The 23208-nt window shown below is 42.9% G+C and overlaps 12 protein-coding genes across 12 annotated transcripts; 6 read left to right on the top strand and 6 right to left on the bottom strand. All coding sequences in view use genetic code 12, as the record gives it.

Annotated features, from left to right (window-relative positions):
* Nucleotides 1-114: 114 nt before the first annotated feature.
* Nucleotides 115-2109, top strand: PGUG_03589 (uncharacterized protein; the record flags this gene model as incomplete). Its single annotated transcript, XM_001484158.1, has 1 exon — nucleotides 115-2109. The coding sequence occupies one exon, from the start codon at nucleotides 115-117 to the stop codon at nucleotides 2107-2109; it is 1995 nt and encodes a 664-aa protein (XP_001484208.2).
* Nucleotides 2110-2203: 94 nt separating this feature from the next.
* PGUG_03588 (uncharacterized protein) lies at nucleotides 2204-3481 on the top strand (the record flags this gene model as incomplete). The annotated part of the gene is made up of 1 exon (XM_001484157.1): nucleotides 2204-3481. One exon carries the CDS (start codon nucleotides 2204-2206, stop codon nucleotides 3479-3481), a length of 1278 nt encoding a protein of 425 aa, XP_001484207.2.
* A 943-nt stretch (nucleotides 3482-4424) lies between these two features.
* Nucleotides 4425-6755, top strand: MNN14 (Mnn14p; the record flags this gene model as incomplete). The annotated part of the gene is made up of 1 exon (XM_001484156.1): nucleotides 4425-6755. The coding sequence occupies one exon, from the start codon at nucleotides 4425-4427 to the stop codon at nucleotides 6753-6755; it is 2331 nt and encodes a 776-aa protein (XP_001484206.2).
* Nucleotides 6756-7623: 868 nt separating this feature from the next.
* Nucleotides 7624-8118, bottom strand: PGUG_03586 (DIP1984 family protein; the record flags this gene model as incomplete). The annotated part of the gene is made up of 1 exon (XM_001484155.1): nucleotides 7624-8118. The coding sequence occupies one exon, from the start codon at nucleotides 8116-8118 to the stop codon at nucleotides 7624-7626; it is 495 nt and encodes a 164-aa protein (XP_001484205.2).
* Nucleotides 8119-8229: 111 nt separating this feature from the next.
* Nucleotides 8230-10263, bottom strand: ORC3 (origin recognition complex subunit 3; the record flags this gene model as incomplete). The annotated part of the gene is made up of 1 exon (XM_001484154.1): nucleotides 8230-10263. The coding sequence occupies one exon, from the start codon at nucleotides 10261-10263 to the stop codon at nucleotides 8230-8232; it is 2034 nt and encodes a 677-aa protein (XP_001484204.2).
* Nucleotides 10264-11121: 858 nt separating this feature from the next.
* Nucleotides 11122-13029, top strand: PGUG_03584 (diacylglycerol O-acyltransferase; the record flags this gene model as incomplete). The annotated part of the gene is made up of 1 exon (XM_001484153.1): nucleotides 11122-13029. One exon carries the CDS (start codon nucleotides 11122-11124, stop codon nucleotides 13027-13029), a length of 1908 nt encoding a protein of 635 aa, XP_001484203.2.
* A 147-nt stretch (nucleotides 13030-13176) lies between these two features.
* PGUG_03583 (uncharacterized protein) lies at nucleotides 13177-14157 on the bottom strand (the record flags this gene model as incomplete). The annotated part of the gene is made up of 1 exon (XM_001484152.1): nucleotides 13177-14157. One exon carries the CDS (start codon nucleotides 14155-14157, stop codon nucleotides 13177-13179), a length of 981 nt encoding a protein of 326 aa, XP_001484202.2.
* A 111-nt stretch (nucleotides 14158-14268) lies between these two features.
* On the top strand, nucleotides 14269-15315 carry MEU1 (S-methyl-5-thioadenosine phosphorylase; the record flags this gene model as incomplete). Its single annotated transcript, XM_001484151.1, has 1 exon — nucleotides 14269-15315. The coding sequence occupies one exon, from the start codon at nucleotides 14269-14271 to the stop codon at nucleotides 15313-15315; it is 1047 nt and encodes a 348-aa protein (XP_001484201.1).
* Nucleotides 15316-15351: 36 nt separating this feature from the next.
* Nucleotides 15352-17748, bottom strand: RAD53 (serine/threonine/tyrosine protein kinase; the record flags this gene model as incomplete). The annotated part of the gene is made up of 1 exon (XM_001484150.1): nucleotides 15352-17748. The coding sequence occupies one exon, from the start codon at nucleotides 17746-17748 to the stop codon at nucleotides 15352-15354; it is 2397 nt and encodes a 798-aa protein (XP_001484200.2).
* Nucleotides 17749-17858: 110 nt separating this feature from the next.
* Nucleotides 17859-19859, bottom strand: KIP2 (Kip2p; the record flags this gene model as incomplete). The annotated part of the gene is made up of 1 exon (XM_001484149.1): nucleotides 17859-19859. One exon carries the CDS (start codon nucleotides 19857-19859, stop codon nucleotides 17859-17861), a length of 2001 nt encoding a protein of 666 aa, XP_001484199.2.
* Nucleotides 19860-19920: 61 nt separating this feature from the next.
* Nucleotides 19921-20793, bottom strand: PGUG_03579 (uncharacterized protein; the record flags this gene model as incomplete). Its single annotated transcript, XM_001484148.1, has 1 exon — nucleotides 19921-20793. One exon carries the CDS (start codon nucleotides 20791-20793, stop codon nucleotides 19921-19923), a length of 873 nt encoding a protein of 290 aa, XP_001484198.2.
* A 329-nt stretch (nucleotides 20794-21122) lies between these two features.
* PUS7 (pseudouridine synthase) lies at nucleotides 21123-23174 on the top strand (the record flags this gene model as incomplete). Its single annotated transcript, XM_001484147.1, has 1 exon — nucleotides 21123-23174. The coding sequence occupies one exon, from the start codon at nucleotides 21123-21125 to the stop codon at nucleotides 23172-23174; it is 2052 nt and encodes a 683-aa protein (XP_001484197.2).
* Nucleotides 23175-23208: the final 34 nt, after the last annotated feature.

Genomic DNA, 23208 nt, shown 5'->3' with positions numbered 1-23208 from the left:
GTGGCTGGAAATTGCTTTATACACTTGAGCGGCTGCAAATTCGCATTAATATTGTTCCGCACTTTGGGGTAGTGTGGGGTAGAGCCGGAGATTTATTCACCAACTTTTCACCCGATGAACGAGATGACTTTACCACGAAAGAAAATAGCAAAGTCCTGCGATGCTTGTAGGTCCAACAAGAGGCGATGTAACTCGCAAGATCCATGTACATTTTGTGAATCTCGAGACATAAAATGTACTTATTCCACCGTGAACAAACCGGGAATCAAGCCTGGTTTTGGTAAGGAAACCGCCATAAGATTAAAGGCACTCGAAGACCAAAACCAGCTCATTTTGGAAAGAATGCAATTTCTTGAGGGGCAATTTAAGCGCTTGGAAAAACCCGGTTTCGGACAGCACAGGAGTCATGAAACGGCTCCCACGTTGACTCTGCTCTTAAATCCACCAAATCCTCAAGTGGCAGGAATGGTACCATTTGACCATGGTCTTCCCAGCGTGGAAACAATTATCCAATTGGTGGACGCTTTCTTTGAACATGTGTTTCCTATATTTCCAATTCTTCATCCTCGTCAAACCAGAGCTAAAATAGAGGCATACATCGGCCAGTTTGAATATGTGGAAAAAAATGGAGTCACCGACCTCAAGGAACCTCCCTTGGTATTGTATGGAATATTAATCAATGCACTTCCTTATGTGCTCGTGGAGGGCCTGGAGGCTCTCAGCAAGCTTTGCAAGCAAAAAATCGTATTGGATGGATATTCTGTATCGTCTTTAAAACAGCTCCAAGCCATAACTTTACTAGCATTTCACACTTTGGGCAACAATAATGGCACAGAGTCATGGTCGTTGATAGGAATTGCAACCTCAGGAGCTATCCACTTGAATTTGTCCGATATTAGCCTGAGTATTCCACCATTACCCAACCATTCTCCACGGTCAGATGTCTCCGCCAGTCAACCTACCAACACGAGAGTATCTGCTTTGAGAGCTAGAATACTCAAAAGTCCCCAGTCGTGGATTGAAGTGGAGACAAGAAGGCGACTCTTCTGGGGAATTTATACGCTTGACGTTTTAAGTGCATTAACTTCAGGGTTGCCAAGAAAGCTACCCAATTCTGAAGTTCGAATACAACAACCGATTCTGACAGAATTATGGGTTGGAGAAATGAATGAGCCAGATGAATCTCATCCCGGGTCCTTGGATGCGTTCAGTCACTTTATTAAAGCAAGTCAATTCTTTGGAGATGTGCATTCGTTCTTGTTGCAGCCTCATGATATTTGCAGCAAACCAGATGTAGGAAATTGGTTCTTTGAGTTTCACAAATTGGAAAACAATATCGAGCGCTGGAGAGACAATTTGCCTGAGCCATTCAAGACCACTTTGTACAATAACGTTATTCCTGATTTGGACCATACAAGTTATAAGCTGTGCATCTTGTTCCATTCTGCTTACAATGTAATGATGATCAAGCTCCATAGTGCTTATGGCTATCCACATGCTGAATCCATAGAGTTCACGCATTCGGTCAGTTCTCGCAAGTTGTGCTTGGATGCTGTCAACAACGTCATTACAGCTGCCATTAGCGTACTGGGAGTAGAAAGAAACATGGGTATCTCGATTTTTCAGCAGTTAGGACCATTCTATGCTTTCCACATTTGGGTGTGCTCCAGGTTGTTGATAGCAGACTACATTTTCAAACAAAAGGATTCACAACCAGTCGACAAAGAAACTTTGAGTGAACACTTGAAACTCTTTTGTGAAATTCTTCACTCTATCGGGAAATACTGGGGTGCAGCTTACAAATATTACCGGATTTTAAGACAGCTTATCAACCTTGACGTATCATTTGACACCAACACAGCAGCCAATGGAAACGAGGAAGATATGGAGCCTTCTTCCGCCATTGCTGACATGAGGATCAACACACACCTCCTCTCAATGATTTTGTCAAAGAAGTTGAAGGAAGCCACCGGCACGGCCGATATTGAGATACTTGACTTGGAAATCGCAGACAACCAAGAACTACTAGAAGTATTCAAACTTGACTCACATTCGCATGGCTTTGAGGACTTTTTCAAATTTTTGGACAATAACAATTTCAGCGGATAAATATTGTCCCGCAAGTCTTCCAAATAGAAATAATATTCCGAAACTGCACCCCATATATAAATGAATAGTGCCAGAATGTGGAGTAGAGTAGAACATGACACAGCAAAAAGTACTGCAATTTCCAAACATTAAAAAAGTCAAAACATATCTTTTGGAAGGGAAAGATATCGGCGGTGACTACCACAATGTATCTCAGGGTCACTGGCTAGTTGATAACTTTATCTCTAACCCAATGACAAAGTATCCCGAATACAGACATTCTCGCACTAGTTGGGGCATCAATGTTCTTGGATCTTTTTGTGTTGAAATCGAGGCCACTGATGGCACCAAGGGATTTGCAACTGGTTTCGGTGGTCCAATTGCATGCTGGCTTGTCCACAATCATTTTGAGCGGTTTCTCCAAGGAGAAGATCCTCGTAACTTGACAATTATGTGGGACAAAATGTTTCGTGCTTCGATGTTTTACGGCCGCAAAGGTATTACTTTGGCGGTGATTTCTGTGATTGACCTTGCACTCTGGGATCTTCTTGGAAAAATCAGAAATGAACCAGTTTACAAGATGATTGGTGGTTCAACTAGAGAGAAACTTGATTTCTACTGTACTGGGTGCAACCCAGGCGCCGCCAAGGACATGGGCTTTTGGGGAGGCAAAGTAGCATTGCCTCATGGACCAGATGAGGGATTTGAAGGGCTCAGAAAGAACGTTGAGTTTTTGCGCCAACACCGTAAAAGTGTTGGTCCCGACTTTCCGTTAATGGTCGATTGTTATATGTCGCTCAATGTTTCGTATGTGATTGACTTGTTGAAGGCGACCGAAGACTTGAATATCAACTGGTGGGAAGAAGTATTGCATCCGGACGATTTTGATGGCTTTGCACAACTCAAAAGAGCGTTTCCTCGGGTCAAGTTCACTACCGGTGAGCACGAGTACTCGAAGTATGGTTTCCGGAAATTAATCGAGGGCCGTAATGTCGATATTTTGCAGCCAGACGTCATGTGGGTGGGAGGACTCACGGAATTGTTGAAGGTGGCTAACCAAGCTGCGGCATATGACATTCCTGTAGTTCCCCACGCATCTGGTCCATACTCGTACCACTTTGTGGTGAGCCAGCAAAACACTCCATTCCAAGAGTATTTGGCCAACTCCCCCGATTCAAAGTCTGTACTTCCTGTTTTTGGCGAACTTTTCATCGACGAGCCAATTCCCACAAACGGTCAGCTTAATGTTTCTGTATTGGACAAACCAGGTTTTGGATTGACTCTCAATCCAAATGTGAAGCTTATTGACGCAACCAATGTTCTTAGCCCACATCCAGAACGTCCACTTAATGGTCATGCATATGGCCACACAAATGGGGAAGGATCAAAGTGAGTACAAATTTCGAAGCCAAGCATAAAATACAAATTTCACCAATGAGAGACAATACAGAATTATTAGCAAACATAGCAGAATTTGTAGGCGAATGCCGTGAAGCTGTATGACTTTGTATTGTGATAGTGCTGGTTCAACTCCGATAAATAGGTGTAAATGTAGCTCAAAGTTGGCAAGATCTGGTCATTACTGACACATCTGATCTAGCAGATTTCAGACACTCCTCTAAGCGCATTTCATATCGTAAAGAAATTTGTTTAGATGTCACTTCTTCCATTTTCGGTGATTGAGCCGCGGACGCGCTAGTCTAAATGCAGGGACGGCTCGCGTAAATTGACACAGAAGCCAGGGTGCGGTTTTACGCAAATACGAGGACCAGTGCCGCAGCCAAATAACCAAAATAGTTAGATTTCGATTTTGACCAAACTGCCAAACTGGATTCTTGCTTAGAGCCTCCATTAATATTAATCACCAACTCTCATTTTGAGTTAGTCCCACTTTCACATATATATGCAATTGCGCTAACCTTCTCGCCATTGTTAAAGACCCTGAGACCCTGAAATTTTCTAGGTAATTATTGCAATCGATAACAATTGCAATTGATTGTACGCCACAGTTTCTTTCATTTTGTGTTTTCTTCAGTTTGGACCTAGTACCCCACCCTAAATTACAACTTGCAACCAGTTCCCATTTAGTCAGCCGTGGGCCACGTGGACAGCAATATAGTCGTCTGACGATTTGCCTCAAATTAAGCGCAATCGGCATATTCTTTAGCTCCTACACACGCAAGAACGCGCTTGGTGGCCGTTGGACTCAAAACATTACCGCGCTAATTGTGGTTATATGAAATATTGACTCGTTTTCTCGAATCAAAAATTTTTCTTTATATCGCCTGCATCGCGTCGTTTTATATTTCTTGTTCCTCGCTCTTTTACACATCACCATGGGAAGGCGAATTCGATCGACCTTCATCAAAATAGTCATAGTGGTGGCATGTGTATCAATATTGATGTGGCTACAGGGATTAGGGACTCCTCTTGACATCCCACAAGTGAATGAAGAGTCCTTTAAACATATCTTGACTGAGACTTATCGAAAGAGTGATCTTCTAAACTCTATTTCTATTGTCGATGATACCTACGATGATATGTTTAAACACATGCCGTTGTCTACAGTCATATCACTGCTTGATCTTGACGAGAGATGCGATTTGTATTTCAAGACGTTGTTCAAAAAGGACCCCCAGTGGTACATCGAGCCAACAAAGGACTTTAGTTTCAACAAAAAGTACTTTATGAAGTACTCAGAGTACGAAAAATCAATGGTGGAAGAGTACAAGAAGAAGGAACAAAAGAAAGACGAAAAGAAACAAAAACGAGATCGACAAGAGCCAGAAATCCCCTCCGACGTCAAGGAGCAATGGAAGCTGCAATACAAACAAGCTTGGGACAATATACTAAGAGATGAGCAAAAACTTCACGATTTCATGTCGCATTTGAGAATCTACAACAAGTGCTTTGTTGAGCATGACGTGGAAAACTTACCTACTTATAATGCGGCATCCGAATCTAATGTGATGGCACTCAACGATAGTGCCTTCATCCAGGCTCAGCGGGAAGTTTTGGCTCCGTTACATCTTCCTTCAACAAAGTACAGAATGAATTCTCATTTCAAGCATTTCGCATCGTGCAAATCCATGGAGTCCAGGGTATATCCGTGGTTGACATCCAAATACCCGACATACAAGCGGTGGGACAATACCAAACTTATAGACGAGCTCCCACAATACGCACCACGACCTTCCGCTCACAAAACGTATCACAAGTCCAGTTTTTCAAAAGACTCTCATTCATGCTTTCTTAATCAGTTCAAGAACGATTTGAATGGCAAAGGAATCGTGCTCACCATTGCTGATAGTCACCTAGAAATGTCAATAAGGTTAATTAGACTATTGCGAGCATTGGGTAATGAGCTTCCAATTCAAATTGTCTACCTTCAAGACCTTGCCTTTGAGACCAAGTATCAACTTGTTCAAGCTAGTAGGTCCGAGTTTAAGGACTATCCCAAGCAAGACTTGTGGTTCGTTGATGTGTCAGGAGCTTTAAGTGAGAAATTTGCTGGTAAGTTTGGAGGGTTTGGCAACAAGATTCTTGCAACGTTTTTCAATTCGTTTGAAGAAATGATATTGCTTGATGCTGACACTGTTCTTTTGGAAAAGCCCGAGTTTTTCTTCCACCTTCAAAAGTACATCAAAACAGGCACTATGTTCTACAAAGACCGTAGTGCCATTGAATTCAGACCTAAAAACGACATTATTTTCTTCAAGAAAATGCTTCCGTCAATAATGGACACTATCATGTTCAACATCCCACAGACCACCGAGTACACACTCAAGCGCCAGTTTTTCCAGGGAAAGAACCACTATATGGAGAGCGGGTTGGTGGTGATCAACCGCAAATTGCATTTTAGTCAAGCATTGGTTATGGCCCAGCTCAATTTCCACTTACCAGTGCAGGCGCGAGTATACGGTGACAAAGAACTTTTCTGGTTGGCTTTGGTCATTTCAGGAAATGAAGACTACGCTTTCAATGAACATTTTGCAGCAGCGATTGGAACGATCACCCCTGACACAGAGCGTTGGGGCGATTCAAAAGAGATCAAGCCATTGCACTCAAAAGAGGTTTGCTCTAACCACCCGGCGCACATTAGTGATGAAGACAACAAATCGTTACTCTGGTTTAACTCAGGGTTCCGTCATTGTGGGCAAAGTGACAAAGTTGACTTTGAGAAAGAATTTGCTTACAAGAGACGGTACACCCACTTGAAGAAATTGTCTCAATTCAAGGCTTTTTTCGTTAACAAGTTGGAAATCAAGTACGCGGTAATTCCTCCCGTTGATACGCTGAAAGCGGACAATGAGGACAATGAGTCGAATATGCCGTGGATTAGCATGGGAGGTTATTGCAACGGATACACCTGGTGTGGCTATTCGCTGATTGGAGGAACCTACACGAAAGATGGAGAGAAACTCAGCAACCGTCAGGATGGAATTCTTATCAAGTTCACAGATAACGAGACACGGAAATTTCAAACCCTCGGTGACGTTTGGATCAGTAAGTTTGATTATAGGAGTGCGGAGAAAGTCAAGAGTGATGAAGAGAAAGATCACAAAAAGGAAAATGTCGATCCAGGCGACGAGAGTGCTATTTTAAAGGCGCTCGAGCAAGACAGAGGAAATTCAAATGGCGATAGTCAATGGTGGATATCCGAGTGATATCAATATAGCATAGCGTACATATATATATTCGCGCCCGTACACCCGCACATCAAAAGCGACTCACTTGAAACGGCAACCCACAATGAGGTTAGGCAATTCCACCCAGGTGTCCAGTAGGATGTTCCGGACCCAGAGGTTCATGATTATGGCCATAGCGGGCTCCTTTATATTGATTTTGATTGTTTTATCCATCACAGCTCACAAACAAATTGGACTTCTGAAAGTAACATCTTCACTCCGATAGGTGATAGTAAATATGACAAAGTTCCCGGGGGACGTTTTGGCGCCGTTCTGGATGCAGATCGCGAGAGAGAAGCCGACAAGGAAGAGGCAGAACGTATGGCCGAGGCAAAAAATCAAGAAAATAAAGGTCTGAGTGAAAAGGAGTCTGATGAACAAGAAAAGGAAAAGAAGCCTAGCGCAGAAAAAGACATTCAAACTGCAGAGGAAAAGGAAGCAGCACAAGAGAAGGCAGAAGCTGAATTGAATGTAATTCATAAACTATAATGGCTCTGGTAGACATATAGGCGGACATTGACTTTGAGTAGGCTATAAATAGATCTTACAATTTGAATTTTTTGGTGGTTGTGTATTAGATCCCCTTTACCCTCCCTTCTCCGTGCAAACCAGTAGGTTGGTAGTAAAAAATAAAGTATGAAAGTGTGCATGTGTGTAAGTTGAAACATGGGCGTAATAAAATGTAAAAGGGAAACGGCGCCCAGTTCCGTGTACAATACGTGCAGTCACTAAATCGAACTCCGAAGAGCCCTGCTCTTGCGTGACAAAGAGCATACTCGCATTTGCACAGATACCAATCAAATAACCAACATAGCCAAACCATCGTGACTAACAAAATCATGCGTAATCATACCCTTTCGGTATACTCCTCTATCCAATTTGCCTCTTGAATCTTGACATCGAGGCCTCTCAAATTGGCTGAAAGTTCATCGATCGTCTTTTGAAGAGGCGGTATTTCCACCACAGCTCGGAACTTGATTTCCAGCTTGAAGTAACTGAACTTTTGGTCCAATCTCGCTCCGTCGACAGTGGACCTATACATTTGTATTTTCTTCTTTAGTATATCTCGCTCTGCCAATGCCTGGGTCATGGTCAATTCTTGTTCGTTAGCTCGTCCTCGTATGGCATATTTGATCTTCACTTCTGCGTTGATCAAATTAATTGACGTTACCAATTTGACGAGCTGCGAACAAATTTCTTCGTATTCCTCTGTTAGCTTTGAAGGATCTTCTTGGGGTTCGTCTCCTTCTTGTACAATCACATTTCTCTCGATTCGCCTGTGAAGATCATCAAGTCTTTGGCCGTAATCACTACGGAGTCTTAATGCTTCAGCAAGCTTCATGCTGAATTCGCGGCTAATGCCCCACTTTTATAGTGCGAGGGTGACTCAATCGCACAGCTATTTTTAGTGATGCGGCTAAAATTGAGTCACAGCATGAAAATAGCCGCTATGCTACAATCCAATCCAGATCCCCTTTTCAAAAAAGTCCACCTTGGACCTCTCTTTTAAAAGTCCAAGGAGAACAAATTCATGACAAGTGTGGAGAAACCACGAAAATGATGCCTTTTCCCAAGCTTCGTCATTGTGCTCAATGGTCTCTATGGCTTTAAACAACTCCTCATTCTTCACAGGTGACTCATGCAATTGACTCTTCATTGCCTGCAAAAGCGAGTCTTTAGGCACAGATTGCTTGAATGCACAGTAAAAATCGTAGACATTGATGGAAACTGGCGCATCTCTGTAGACGTTGAATAGGTGTGTCGCGATGGGAGAACCTTCGTCATTTTTGTTGTCGCCCAAGTATATTGAAGAATTGTCTAGTGCTTCCTCTAGTGACCGGCGCAATTTAGGTCGAAGTAAACGAAGCATAGCATTCTCAAGATTTTCTTCAACATGAGGAGATTCTATCAAATCGCGCTCTGAAAACCCACCACTAAGTGTCCAAACTTCATAGAATGTTCTTGAGTGAAGCGGTCGCTGAAACTCATGTTTCTTGATATAATCGTTGACTAGATCTCGAGCATCCAGGGCACTGGAAAGACCCGAAACATCGTCTTCAAATTCGTCTTCCAGACTCAACTTGGCAAGTAAAGTTTTAGCCTCATACTCCGAGAGTGATCCCAAGTGGGTCAATAGCTCTTTGTAGCTAACACAGTTGAAGATATCACCGCCCAGAAGCACTTTGTACCAATATAAATTCAGATGTTTCTGTGGTAGATGAAGGTGACAGGTTTGTAGAAGTTTCACGGCTTGGATCAATTGTTTGTGGTATTCTTGTAATTCTTTCCTCGAAGTGTCCAAGAGTAAATTAAGTTTCTCGTCCGAGTCTAACAAGTCCTCGATCTCAGCCTTTGTATCTTGTTGGTTTTCTTTGAATTGCTTAACCAAGTGTTCTATATGCAACTTGAACGAGGGAAGTCTCCTTAGTGACGAGATATACTGAGAAGTTGGAGCAAAATTGGCGTCAGTAAGGATAGATAAAGGCAGTTGGTAAAAATGAATCATATAGCAAAGCTTGATCTCCGACATTAAGCTATCAAGAGAATTGTTCGCACGTTCAAATCTGTTGAGTATAACTGCCGCCAATCTTGAATCAAGCAATAATGGGTTTTCATTTTCAGGGTCCAAAAAAAGACTCTCTAGTATCCTATAAGCCAATTGCTTATTATCTTGACTCTTGAATTTAGTGCCCTTGATGGATAGACGAAGCAGAGCACTAATGCTTGTGTTGATCCAGTCACGTACCTTATTTGAGGAGAGACCAAGTACCAATTTGACTGGAATCGAGCCGGTATAAATGTGAAGAACGTTGATAATTTGGTTCAACACTTGAGTATTCAATGAGTCGGCATCTTGGATGATAAGTAATAATCTCAATTTGGTCGTAGCCATGTCCGAGGCGCCCTCTTGATTCATATAGTCCAAGCACCAGTCGCGAGCAATCTCAAAATCATGAGCAATACGACCTTCTTTGTCTCCAAACATGGTGTCTGTTTCGTCATTATCGTCGTTCTTGGTCTTTTGAGCTAATAGTTGACGATTGATTTCTCGAAGAGCCGACTTGATATTGGCGCTATTTTTCGAGTTTAATGTGATGACTCGCAGGTGAATGGCAGTTCCTGATTCTAATCGCAGGCTCAATTCGTTAAGAATCCTCAAATTGTTGGCAGTGTTGGTTCCGAGCAGAGCGAAGGCAACCGCTAATTTTTGATCCCCCAACAAAGGCTCGCCAATATATGACTCTAGGCTGCTCAAAAGACCGTCGTAAGCACTGGAAACTATATTCTCCATCCTTTTCCTTTGCTGCAGCCAAATTGACTCGTATAATTGATGCCTTTTTTGAACATTTTCTGCACTTTCCTTGCCAAAGAAAAGAGGTATGAATGACTTCAGAAACTGTTTTGGGAGGGACATGGTAGGTGGCACGGTTTTTCGTCGTTTGATAGAATAGTACGTTTTGTGTGCATCATCTTCACCGCTAGACATTAGATACTACTCAACCTTAAATCGAATCGACCGCGAACTCTTATGTTTGTATGCAGTACCACAGGGTCTTACGAAGATAAGATCTACAATTACGAAACGGGAGCTTGTGTGATGAGACTTACATACTTGAATTGAAGCTGTTTGGTGCTTTTTGTTTCTCATTGGAGAAATTTTTTGTGCACATAAAAATCATGGCTTCATCCATCATCGCAGATTATGTACCGTTCACGAATAAATGGTGGACTGTATGTAATCAAGTCTCTTTCTACATTCAAAGATACGATATTCAGGTTGCGAAAATGAATCCTAATGCGAAAATGATTCTTCAGTGCGAAAAGATCAGGAAAGACACAACTGAAGAATCATTCATATTAGAGAAAGAAGGAAATAGTAGGAACAGACAAGCACACAAAATACGCTTATGAAGTCAATAACATTTCAATTATCAATTCAAGGAAATCATGATGTCATTTATGATGCAAAATCACATCCTGAACATATATGACAATTTGCAACAAACTAACAAAAGCAATCACCGCCAAGACTCCAGCCTAAATAAGCAGCGGGAATAAACTTCAGGCCACGCTTTAGGTGAGTGGGGCACCCCGCTTGAACCGATCAAGTAAGGGGTCTTGCATCTGTCTGCAGGACTACCAAATACGGGAAACACTTGGGATCCCCCCACAGGGTAACTTTAGCAGAGAAATTAATTGCTGTATCTGCACAGAGGCGGTACATATCGAGACCAGGCACCACGTTGTAGATCTGGGTTTCCATTGATCTGACGTTCAAACACCCCGAATCGCCTCGGGTTCATCACCTGTCGTTTGTTTCCATTCCCCCGCAAACTCCAGCAAGATGACCAAGGAGGTTGATGAAAGCACTGGGGGTGCCAGTGATATACCAAATATGGTTGAAGAAGCGAAATCATCGAGTTTTGACCGTGAAACTGAAGAGAATCTGCTACTGGAGACCACTAAACCTGACGAGAATCTGGTACCGGAGAGTACTAAACATGACGAGAAACTTGTACCGGAGATCACTAAACATGAAGACAATCCCATGGAAAATGACCAAGTTTCCCAAAACACAGCCACCAGTCCTATGACAGGAGCTGGTTCCGAAGAAACCCGTGATTTGATTACAGAGAACATTGAGAAACCAGATGAGGGTGATCTGCTAATTGAGCTTATTTCCAAAGATAACGATGGTGATGGAGATGATGGGTTGAAAAATAGAAAACAAAAACGATCTTCTTCTGAAGTGAAAAGGCTGCGCATGTCGTCTCTGGCTCCTAAAGGTCCAACTCCTCAAAAGCATGAACGTCCCAAGTATATAAATGTGGCACCTCTTAATATCCCCATTCGACGGCGCTTGGAGATGGTGGGGATAATCTGGCACACCATTTGTATTCCCACGTTTGTCAGTTTGTTTTTCTTGACTTTGTCGTTGGGTCCGTTTGCTTGGGTAGGGGTGATATTGCCGTACTTTTTATGGTGGTATCTTATCGATTTACATACTCCTACAAACGGTAAGGTTGCGTATCGGTCTCGCGACTGGATGAAGAATTTCATTGTGTGGGATTGGTTCGTTGACTATTTTCCTATCAGGGTCCACAAGTCTTGTGAGTTGGAGCCTACCTTTAGCGATGTTATTATTGAAGACGATGTGGTGCCCGATGATGAAGAAGACCTTATCTCAGAGCAATCACGAACTGGAGTCGATAAACTTTTCAAATTTTTGGGGCTTCGAAAACGCTTAAATGACGACTCGGATGCTTCGTCGCAGTGCTCACTGCTGCAAGAGTCTTTAAGCACAAGACGTAAAGTGAAACGTATGTCTACTGGTCCTCGCTACATCTTTGGATACCATCCCCATGGAGTAATTTCGATGGGTGTTTTTGGAACTTTCGCTACCAATGCGTTGCGTAACGAGCCGTACGAACCTCCCTTGCGTTTGCTAAAGCCATTTTTCCACGACTCTTCCAAGGGAGAACGGTTGTTTCCCGGTATTGGCACCGTCTTTCCATTGACATTGACAACCCAATTTATTGTGCCGTACTACCGTGACTATATCTTGGGCATGGGACTCACCAGTGCTTCGGCTAAAAACATCAAGAGCCTTATAAGCAACGGAGACAACTCGATATGTGTCGTTGTTGGAGGTGCTCAGGAATCGCTCCTAAACGATATGGTAGCCGCAACCACAGTTCCCGGTCGTTACGGAAAGAGCAATTTGCCCAATGACAGTGATACCGATAGCGAGTTTGATCCTCAGCGTAAGATTGAAGAAAACAAGGAAGAAACCGGCGTAAAGAAAATTGAACTTGTACTTAATAAGAGAAAGGGTTTCGTCAAGATAGCGATTGAGTTGGGCAACGTTTCACTCGTGCCTACGTTTGGTTTTGGAGAAGCTGACATCTACAGAATCACCAAACCCAAACCAGGTTCATTTGGAGAAATGTTCCAATCTTGGATGAAACGCACATTTCAATTCACGGTTCCATTTTTCAGCGCTAGAGGTGTGTTCATTTACGACTTTGGGTTTCTTCCTTACAGAAATCCCATCAATGTCTGCTTTGGACGGCCCATTCATATTCCAGCCGGCTTATTGGATCAATACAAAGAGCCCGAAACTGAGAAAGATGAAAAAGAAAAGGAAAAAAACGTCTTCCAGTTCACTCAAGACAAACAAGCGCCAGCCTTCAATATCCAATCTATTCAAGTTTTCCAAGGGGAAGCAACCATCAAAGAGGAAACGAGTTAGCGTTCCTCAAGAAATACTTGACCATTACCATAAACTCTATATCGATGAACTCAAGCGAGTTTTCGAAGAAAACAAACACAAATACGGTTACGGAGACGTTGAACTACACATTGTAGAATGAATACTTATATTTGAATACATGCTTTACTAAAGGGGTTCGTCGTCATCATCATCCTTGGGCAACTTGCCCTTGGTTTTCATCTTTTTGTACTCTTTAAGGAGCTTCCGGTCCAATTTTTTCCTATTGCTGTTCGAAGGTTTGCGGAAAAATGATTTAGAGTCGCTTAAAAGTACTCTGAACTCATTATACTCTTGTAAATCATGCTGTTTTTGGACGTCTGTCTTCTTTTGTTTCTGAAGCATCTCGTGTTCCCATTGTTTGAACGAGTGAGATGCAGCATCTTTTTCAAAAGGAGGAACTCCAAACAAGCTACCTTTGGGGAACAATTGCCACAAGTAATCATCTTCGATATCATCCATGCTAGGGTTAAGATTAATCATACCAGACAACGATTTCTTCAATGCATGTTCTGGCATCGGTTGGTATGAGTCTGAATCCTGGTCATAATAGAGTTTGATAAGATTATACTGCGACTGGGCGATCTGGTACTCGTCGTTTGTTTTTATCAAATTTTCAAGTTCCTCAACCATTGCCTTATCTTTAGGAGTGATCTGCTTCGATCTGACCGACTTCAAGTAGCGGTCCGGTATCACGAAATCCACGTATTTATCTTTATCTTTCTCCTTGGGAGGCGGGGTGCCAAACTGGATATTATGCTGGGAATACAAGTCGTCAGTCGACATGTTAATGATATGCTCTGGTGCCTTGGGGAACCGTTCTACAGGAACAAACGCTCTCTTGTTTGCGGATGGTGAACTTTCTGACGGCACAAACCGACTGGCACTGTTGTTATCGTCCAAAATATCTATCTTCTTATCCATAATTTTTTCTGGTTTGGTGGTATAACTCGATGACAATCTACGCTTATGTGTGGCAACATTTGTCAGGTCCCTAAATTGAGTCTGATCACCTTTCGGTGCTTTTGACGAAACCAGGCGCACCGCCAGCACTAAAAAGCCCGACCGGCTTGTCGCGCAACGTTTCCCATACGTGATGGCGTGCAACATGTTGTAGGATCGTCCGCTGCGTGATAATATAAATTGGTCCCCGGGTAGGTCACGTGCACTTAGCACCTATACACCATGCAGTACCAAGTGTGGAAGAGCCCACGATGGTAGATGGTTCAACGGAGATTAACCAATAATATCACCAAATTGATCACAATGGCAGCACACAGGGAACACATAGAACTTGGCAGTTTACCACATCACTTTGACAAGCCCGTACCGTTGGCGGTTATTGGAGGCACTGGTTTGTACGATTTACCCAATCTTAAGCCGGTGGCTAGATTGACTATCTCCACTCCTTGGGGGTTTCCCTCGGCCCCAATTACCATTTCTGAGACAGATTCAGGGTATGCGGTGGCGTTTTTGGCGAGACATGGACAGCACCATGATTTGTTGCCCACCGATGTTCCTTCTAGGGCCAATATGGCGGCGTTGAAAAGTTTGGGAGTCGAGGCTATTATTGCGTTTTCTGCTGTGGGATCGTTGCAACAGGAAATTAAGCCAAGAGACTTTGTACTCCCCACTCAGATCATTGACAGAACTAAGGGTATCAGACCATCGACTTTCTTTGAACGTGGATTTGTTGCTCATGCTATGTTTGGTGAGCCTTTTGATCTCACCTTGAGTAAAATTATTAGCGAAAATGTTCCCTCTTCTGGATTTTTGGAAGGATTTGAGACAGATGCTCGCCCAACCTTCCATACCAAGCACAATACCAACAACGGCGAGGACTTGACGTTGATTTGTATGGAGGGCCCTCAGTTCAGTACTCGTGCTGAATCCAAGCTCTATAGAAGCTGGGGTGGATCTGTGATTAATATGTCGGCTTTGCCCGAGGCCAAGTTGGCTCGTGAGGCAGAGATCGCTTACCAGATGATCTGTATGTCTACAGATTACGATTCGTGGAACGAAAGTGAAGATCCAGTGACGGTCGAAACGGTGGTTGGTAACTTGAAGGCTAACTCGGCCAATGCCTGCAAACTTGCTGCTCATTTGATTGAGGTTGTAAGTAAAGATTTGGCACTTGGAACCAGTGGTGTGGGTAAGGGCTTGAAGGGATCCATGAAGTACTCTGTTAGTACCAGTCCCCATGGAGTCAAGAAGGAATTGCTTGAGAAAATGCATTTCTTATTCCCAGGCTACTGGCCAGTTCAATAGATATACTAGACACATTCATTCTATATTATATGCCATCTATCCTATCCATGAGTTCGTGGGCCGCTGCTGTCCTATTTGGAGACTGGCTCGCTTCAATGTTTGGCTTCCTCCAGGCACTTTCGTTTCTTCGTCTATTCTCTTGCGTTGGTGCCGAAGTACCAGATTTAAGCTTCCGCCCGTACCATAAGCAATCTTGACTGGGTTGGAAGTCATACCCCGTTCTGCAACTGCCAGCTCTAGTACTACCTTTGGCCGAAGTTTCAAGTCAGCTGCATCTTGTCTCATTACATTAACAAATTTTGGGTCATTTTCAGGAAGTCGTTCTCCTCCATTGAAGAGACCGGTTGGGTCATGAATATCAACTTCAAATCCAAGAACTTCGTGCGTTGTACCATCTTGAAAGAAAGCAATTTGATCACCATTGAATAACTGCACTTTCTTACCCTTCCCCAAGACAACACCATTCACCAAGCACGAATTTGTGCTGAAATCTAGTAGCCATACGTCATCTAAACAGTGAGCGGGACTTTCATAGATTGATTTTTCAAACACTGGGTGTCTCTTTTTGTTGAACAAACAGTGTATTTTAGACATTCGGTCGTCGTTAATGAACGTATCACATGTTTCGTTCCGCCCTACTGCGTACGGATTAACTCCTTGCCTTATGAATATAGGAGCGTGGGCAATGGAGTCCTTCAATGGTTTGAGATGTATAAATGTATCTTTTGGTGTATCACTGCGAGTTGGTGATTTGACTGAATGAGGCTGCGAAAGTTCTCTGACACCATTAGGTACCGCCAAAGTAACTGGCTCTATTGTTTTTTGCTTCTTCAATGGTGAATTGTCTTCTTCAGATCTACCTCTCTTGACAGGTGAAGGTCCATTCTTTTGCGAATCCTGGCTGAATTTAGGTGGTTGCGATTGAGGCATTGGTACAACTCTCTTTGGCACCTTGAATTCATTATTGTTTTTCTTCTTGTTTCGCTCACTATCCAAGGGTCTTAACATCAATTCCTCATCTATTTTGCTGATTGGATCCGTGATAGGTATACCATTGTCCACCTTTCTTGACTGCTGGGACTGTGATTGTGATAAGCTCAACACTTTTTGCAGCTCTTCAGTATACGAGTCTAGAGCACTTAACCAGTTGTGCTTTAATGCCTGCTCGGCTGTCATTCGCTGTCGTGGGTCGACTTGCAAGCATGCTCTTAGGAAATCTCGGCCCTCTGGAGATACGTTATATGAATTAAGAGGAGACTCGTGAAACTCTCCCTGTTTTATTTTTTGAAACATTTGTGCCTGTGTTTTACCGTTGAAGGGAAGATGTGATGTAAGAAGCACATAAACGAGGCAACCAAGCGACCAAATGTCAACTAGCGACGAGTAGTTTGCCCTTGAGGAATCTTGAGACGAGTCAAACTTTCCAGTAATAACCTCAGGGGCCACATATGCAAGCGTTCCACAAAAAGTTTTCATAAAAGTGGCATTGTCGCTAATCTTGGCCAAGCCAAAGTCGGTAATTTTCACCAAAATGGGGTCATCTTGCATGATTAATATATTGTCCGGTTTCAAATCTCGATGCAGAATACCTAGTTTGTGCACATATGAGATTCCCTCGAGGATTTGCTTAGTGATAACCTGGGTGGCATCTTCGCCAATTGCACCATTGGCAGCCACAAAGTCCATCAAATCTCCGCCAGGCACAAGTTCCATGACGAGATAGTAGTTGTCCATATCTTCGTAGAACGATTTAAGGGCCACAATGTTGGGGTGGTGAAGTTTGCGAAGAATCTGAAGCTCACGATCGACACCCACCATGGCTCCTCCAGCATTGAGTGCCTTTCTTCTGTTTATGATTTTCACAGCATACGAGTCTCCAGTAGATCTTTCTATCGCCTTCTTCACGGTGGCGAACGCACCCTGGCCAATGGCTTCTTGGCGTATTATGAAGTCACTATGAATGCCCAGCTCGCTATTATCGGCACTCGAACCAGCGACTTTGGCTGGATTGAACTCATCCGTGAACAACACCACAAACCTTACAACGTCCTTAGGCACACCAACACCTACGGCTATTTCATCTCCTTGATTTAGCATATAATTGGAACCTTTCACCAATCTGCTGTTGTTCAAATGGGTTCCATTAGTAGAGGTATCCTGGATCCAAGTCGTCTTATCGCCCTCATTAAACCATATTTTGAAATGTTTGTTCGATAGCCGTGTACTTGTGCTCAACACAAAGTCACAGGTGCCGTTTCTACCCACAGTCCATGTTCGATCATCCTTTGTCTTTGTCAAATCGAAGTAACTATATTGACCCGTAGTGCATATTAAACGACAGATCAAGTTGGTATCACCATTAAGCCGGTCACCTAGCTGTGTTTCAGGGGCCTGCTGGGTGGGCTGGGTCTGAGTGGGCTGGGTGAAATCCATGCCTTGAACTGGAGTGGTGGTTACGCGTTGATATGGAAATTCGCGCGCACTGAAATTTAATTTCCTTCTATTAATTACATTAACCTAATCAAACCCCACCATACCTAATCTTATATTACAAAGCTGTTTCCCAGAGGTCTCTGGGGACTGTCCTTTTCGTTTCCACTCGCTTGCCACTTTCTGTGGTCGGTATTTGTAGAATCAGCCAACCTACGTAATTTCGATGTCTTGGTAAGACTTTTGATAACATGGTCTTTATCCTTGAGAAGCTCCTTCAAGTGCCATATTTCCTCCTCTTGGTCTTTGATGCGTGTTTCATATTCCTTGGGCACCGCTGAGCGATGGACTGGTTGTTGGTGGGATAATGCATTCCTGAGTTGCATCTCCAATTGCGAGATGTACAATTTACTTTCTTCCAACTCATAGTTGAGTCGCCTATGAAACTCTTCAAAATTGGCCATGATCATTTGCAGTTCTTCTGCCCCTGAACCAAGGATGTCATTAACAGTGTCGTTTTTCAACATGATGGTTTCTGTTTTTTGCAAGTCTGTGAGACGAGCAAAGTGCTCAAGTCTTTCGTTGCAAACCGCCAATTCTGCCTGCAATTGACCTATTTGCATTTCCTTTTGTTGCAATTCTACGCTGTTTCCGTTTGTCTCACCCGAGAACGTCGAGCTTTGTTTGAGCATGGTAATCTCGTTCTTTTGTGTCTCGATGGTTCTGCGTAAAGTTTCCACTAGACGCAACAGATCTTCATCAATATTCATTTGGTTCTTGTTGACACTGACCACGATATCTTTGGCTCTTGCTGCGAATCGGAGAGTATTGTATGTTTCAGAAATTCGGTGCTGGTTTGTCAAACCGGAACCGGAACCTAAATGAACGGTGCAAAGAATCAGTACCAACGAAGAACCAGAAAGTGCTGGTTGCAATAAACGAGTAAGTTTGGAATCACGGTAAGGAATATGGTCGGCTGTGAGGGTTGTGGAGGCAAGTGAAAGCTTATTGATCACCGTGGATAACGCCAAAAGAGACTTGTTAATGTAAGCTCCCTCCTTCAGTCGTTCAAGACTAGAAGTTGCACGCTCGGAACCAGCCAAGTCACATAGAGAAAGCGTTGCGTTCAGCTCCCTGCATCGAATTCTATCGACAGCACTTACTCTTATCTGGAGTATAGAGTGTGATCTGGACGATCGATGGTTATAGTCTGTAACGCTGGTTTTGCGGTTGGTGTCACCTTTACGAATAAGCTGCAAAAGTTGATCTTTCGAAGTGATAGAAGGTGAATTGACACCGACCACACAGTTTCCGTATGCCAGGTCTTCCCTAATCTTGAGATCGGTGGCTGATCCAGTACTCAATAAGTCAATGATTTTTTCATTATAAATCTCCAAGTAATTGACACTAACGGAGTATTCCCTGGAATCTGATTCTATCTTTGCAAATAAGTCATCAATGGCTAGCTGAACAAATCCTGGGTCACTGTTGTTACCCTTCATTGAAAATGTCTTTCCAGAGCCTGTCATACCATAGGCGAATATGGTGGCATTATAGCCCTCGTTCAAAAATTTCTTAACAAGTTCAGAGCCGGCTCTATCATAAACAAATCTATTAGAACACTCAGCATCGGCGGGAAATACGTTATCGAATGAATAAGACGTAAAATCGGTGGTATTGGTGATGGTTTGGCCAATGCTATCGATGGACCATGGACTATTAGGCAGCACGGATTGTGGGTTTGGACGAATCAGTACGGCTATGTTTCCAGTATATGGTTCCTGACGAAACGAGGGAGTTGATGGCCGAGAATTGGCGCTATCACTACTAGGAAAACTTCCTAAAGATGATCCTGGTCGAGATCGATTTCCAGGATGACGAGGTGATGCAGGACGAAAAGTTCTTGAAGGTGGTCTTTCAAGTCGTCTCATTTCTGACCTTGGCGGGTTCGCCAGCGACGGGGTGCTGCTCCCATGAGAGGTGGTTGACCTCGTTCGCATTGGGGTACGATAAGACATGATTGCTGGATGAAAAAGACAAGTTGATATTTGCAGATAAACGAGTTGTTCGCGCATGCTGTTGACAGATTTCCTATTTAGTAAAAGTGGTTGCATTGTGCAGTCATACTGTGCAGGGTTGCAGCTAACTAACGGCTGCGAATTTGATGCCCATCAACTATATAACATAGCATTTCTGATCACAGGGATCCTTATAATAAGTCACGGTTAATGACGCACATGCTTTGTTGGCTGGAGTTCCCGGTACCTCGACATCTTTTTTGACAAGAATGGCTGACCGAATATCTGCAAAGTGAACGCAGATACTGACATTTACCGACACCATGGGGGTGATATCAATCACTGACCCATACTGCTCCAATTCTTTACGCAATTCCTCGAAATTCAAGTGCTCATAAAGAAAATTCCTGGGTGGTTGCGGGTAAAACATATGCGATCCAATTCGCTTACTATGCTTGCCAAACATCGGTTTGGTGATCAATAAGCACCTGGAAGCACCAAACATGTTGATCTGGTTGAGCACGAATGGCGGGATCAACATGGGCATGGGAAACCGCTTTTTATACGACAGGTCCCATTCCACCCATAATCGACTACCGTTCACGAGGAAAAAACGAGTCTTCGTGCAATAGTTGTAAAACTCTTGGGCATCATGAGGACTCAAGAAATGGATTTCTACCAAGTGGGAGTCCCTATCTTTTTTTTCGTGCACTTTTTCTAATGGACCTCCACGCACTTGCTCAAGAAGACTGCGAAGCTCAAGCCGCTTTTTGCTGTACACAACAACGACCCTTTGGGATGGCTCGTTGAAAATTGTATACAATTGTGCCTCTGCATCAGCAGTGTTCAGTCCGCTGTGCACATTGTAATCCAGACTTAGGATTAAACTTCGGCTTTGTCTTGAGCCATGAAGCCATGATTGGGCTCTCTTAGCAAGGTTGTATAGGCCAGCTCTGCTAGATGAAGAGTCAAGAAGATTAGCAAAGGTAGGAATCACACGCGGAAAATGGCTAGCAGTGTATTGGTTCATAGCAAATAAAGTAGAAGAAAATAAAGTAGCTGATTATATTTGTAAATTTGTAGCCACAAACAGAAGGATTTTCCAGATTTTCATTTTTGAAAAAACTGAAAAAATTGTCAATGACATTACATTACGACTAAATCCATTATATGTTAATCCGTTGTATCTTTTGCCTCGATATAAGTCTAAATGTTCTCCATTTCAAAATTAAAGGTTGAATTTTGATAAATTCTGCTCGCACAAATTTCATCTCATCGCAGACTACTGACTAATTCATGAAATTTATTAGACAATAACTATCCGTATTGGGGAAACGAATATTGAATCCCTTTAGAATAATGACAGAAAGTGTTAACAGTGGTAAGAGAGCCTCAGAAGCTGCTCCTTCAATTGACCACAAGAGGGTGAAAATTGACCGAACTGGCAAAGTTGTAGAAGAAAAACAAGTCGGAATAACTCAATACATAAATGAGGAAAACCGCAGTGGTGGTTTCTATGGCTCCATCAAGCAGCGTTATTGTGATTTTTTGGTGAACGAAATCGATTTAAGCAACAATGTTGTTCATCTTGTTGATGAAGGTATCAATTTAGGAAAGACAAAACGGGAAAGAAACCTCGAAAAAAGACAGGAAGAGAGATCAGAACTCCAAGGAAAGACAGCGGAGGAAGTGGAACGTATAAAGGAACAGAAAAAGCAAGAACTTGAACAGCAACCCAAATATGAGCTTTCTTCAGAGGACAAAGAAAAATTGCTTAAACTTATAACAGAAGCCGAATTGAATCAAATCGAGCTGCTTTTCAATTCTGGAGACAAAATGGAGACCCAAACAAAATTTGAAGACAAGCAGACCCGTACAACTTTACATCAATTGCTTCGACAAGCATTCCAGTCCAAATTGGAGACGGTTACAACACCTGAAAACACCTTCAGAATTGCACTTGCTCGTAATAACTCAGCAAGAAGAAGAAACCCACAAGAGAGCATCAACCACGTCGATGAAAACGGGGTGGTAAACTACGGATTGGGACCTTTCAAAAATTATCTTCATTTCACAGTATATAAGGAGAACAGAGAAACCATGGAAGTTGCATCCACTATTTCTAAATTTCTCAGGATTCCATCAAAAAACATTGGTTATGCTGGTACCAAGGACCGTCGTGGTGTGACATGTCAAAGGTTTTCGATTCTGAAAGGTAAAGTTGCCCGAGTTTCTTCACTTAATAAAGGTTTGAAAAATGTTGTCTTGGGAGGATTTACTTATGAGGATTTACCCTTGGGTCTTGGAGACTTGAAGGGAAACGAGTTTGTTATTACTATCCGGGACGTTAAACCGTTCAATGACAAGGACAGCGTTGAGACCATCATAGAGAAATGTTTTAATTCGTTGCAACAAAAAGGTTTCATCAATTACTACGGTATGCAAAGATTTGGTACTTTTTCAATCTCCACCCACGAGCTCGGTATAAAGATTCTACAGGAAGACTGGAAGGGAGCCGTGGACCTTGTGTTATCGGAACAGGAAATCGTGGCCCCTGAATCGATCGACGCAAGAGCTTGTTGGGCAGAAACCCGTAATCCATCGTTGACTTTGAAAAAGATGCCTCGTCGATGCACTGCCGAGTACTCGATTTTGAGTGTTTTAGAAAAAGAGAGGCTTGACAAAAACGAAGATTATGGTTCGAACTCCTATTTCAAGAGTATTATGGCCATTCCTCGCAATTTGCGCATCATGTATGCTCACGCCTATCAGTCATATATCTGGAACTTGGTTGTATCCAAACGTTTCGAAATGTTTGGCATGGACGTTCAGGTTGGAGATTTGGTTTTGGTTCAAAACGAGGCCCCAGCTCAGGAGAAGGATGTTGATGGTGAAGACTTCGAGGAAGATGTTGTAACGTCCAAATTTGTGAGAGCCAGGCCACTTACAGAGGAGGATATTGCAGCCTCAACTTACACAATTTACGACATTGTACTCCCAACTCCTGGGTTTGATATCTTGTATCCCACGAACGAAAAGTTGATGCAAGTCTACACCGAAGTGATGGCCAAAGATGGACTTGATCCGCTAAAAATGAATCGCCGTGTGCGTGAATTTTCACTTGCTGGTTCTTACAGACACATTATGGGCAAACCTACAAATCTTTCATATAAGATTGTCAAGTACGATGATCCCAATGAGCCCATGGTGAGGACTGACTTGGAATTGACTCGGTTGAAAAAAGATGGTGAGGAAAACGTCGCTAGAGAAATTGACCATCAAGAAGGTGAGCGCACTGGAGTTGTTTTGACGATGCAATTACCTGTCAGCTCGTATGCCACAATGGCACTTCGGGAGTTCATGAAAGCAGACACTTCTAGGTTCGGTGATGTTTTTAGTTCTGGCAAGTGACAAAAAACGTGTTTTAGCCATAGGTTATATAATC

Source organism: Meyerozyma guilliermondii, genomic scaffold (assembly GCF_000149425.1).
Source record: "Meyerozyma guilliermondii ATCC 6260 scaffold_4 genomic scaffold, whole genome shotgun sequence".
Taxonomy (NCBI): domain Eukaryota; kingdom Fungi; phylum Ascomycota; class Pichiomycetes; order Serinales; family Debaryomycetaceae; genus Meyerozyma; species Meyerozyma guilliermondii.
Note: the sequence above shows the minus strand (reverse complement) of the source record. Positions and strands in the feature narration are given on the sequence as shown.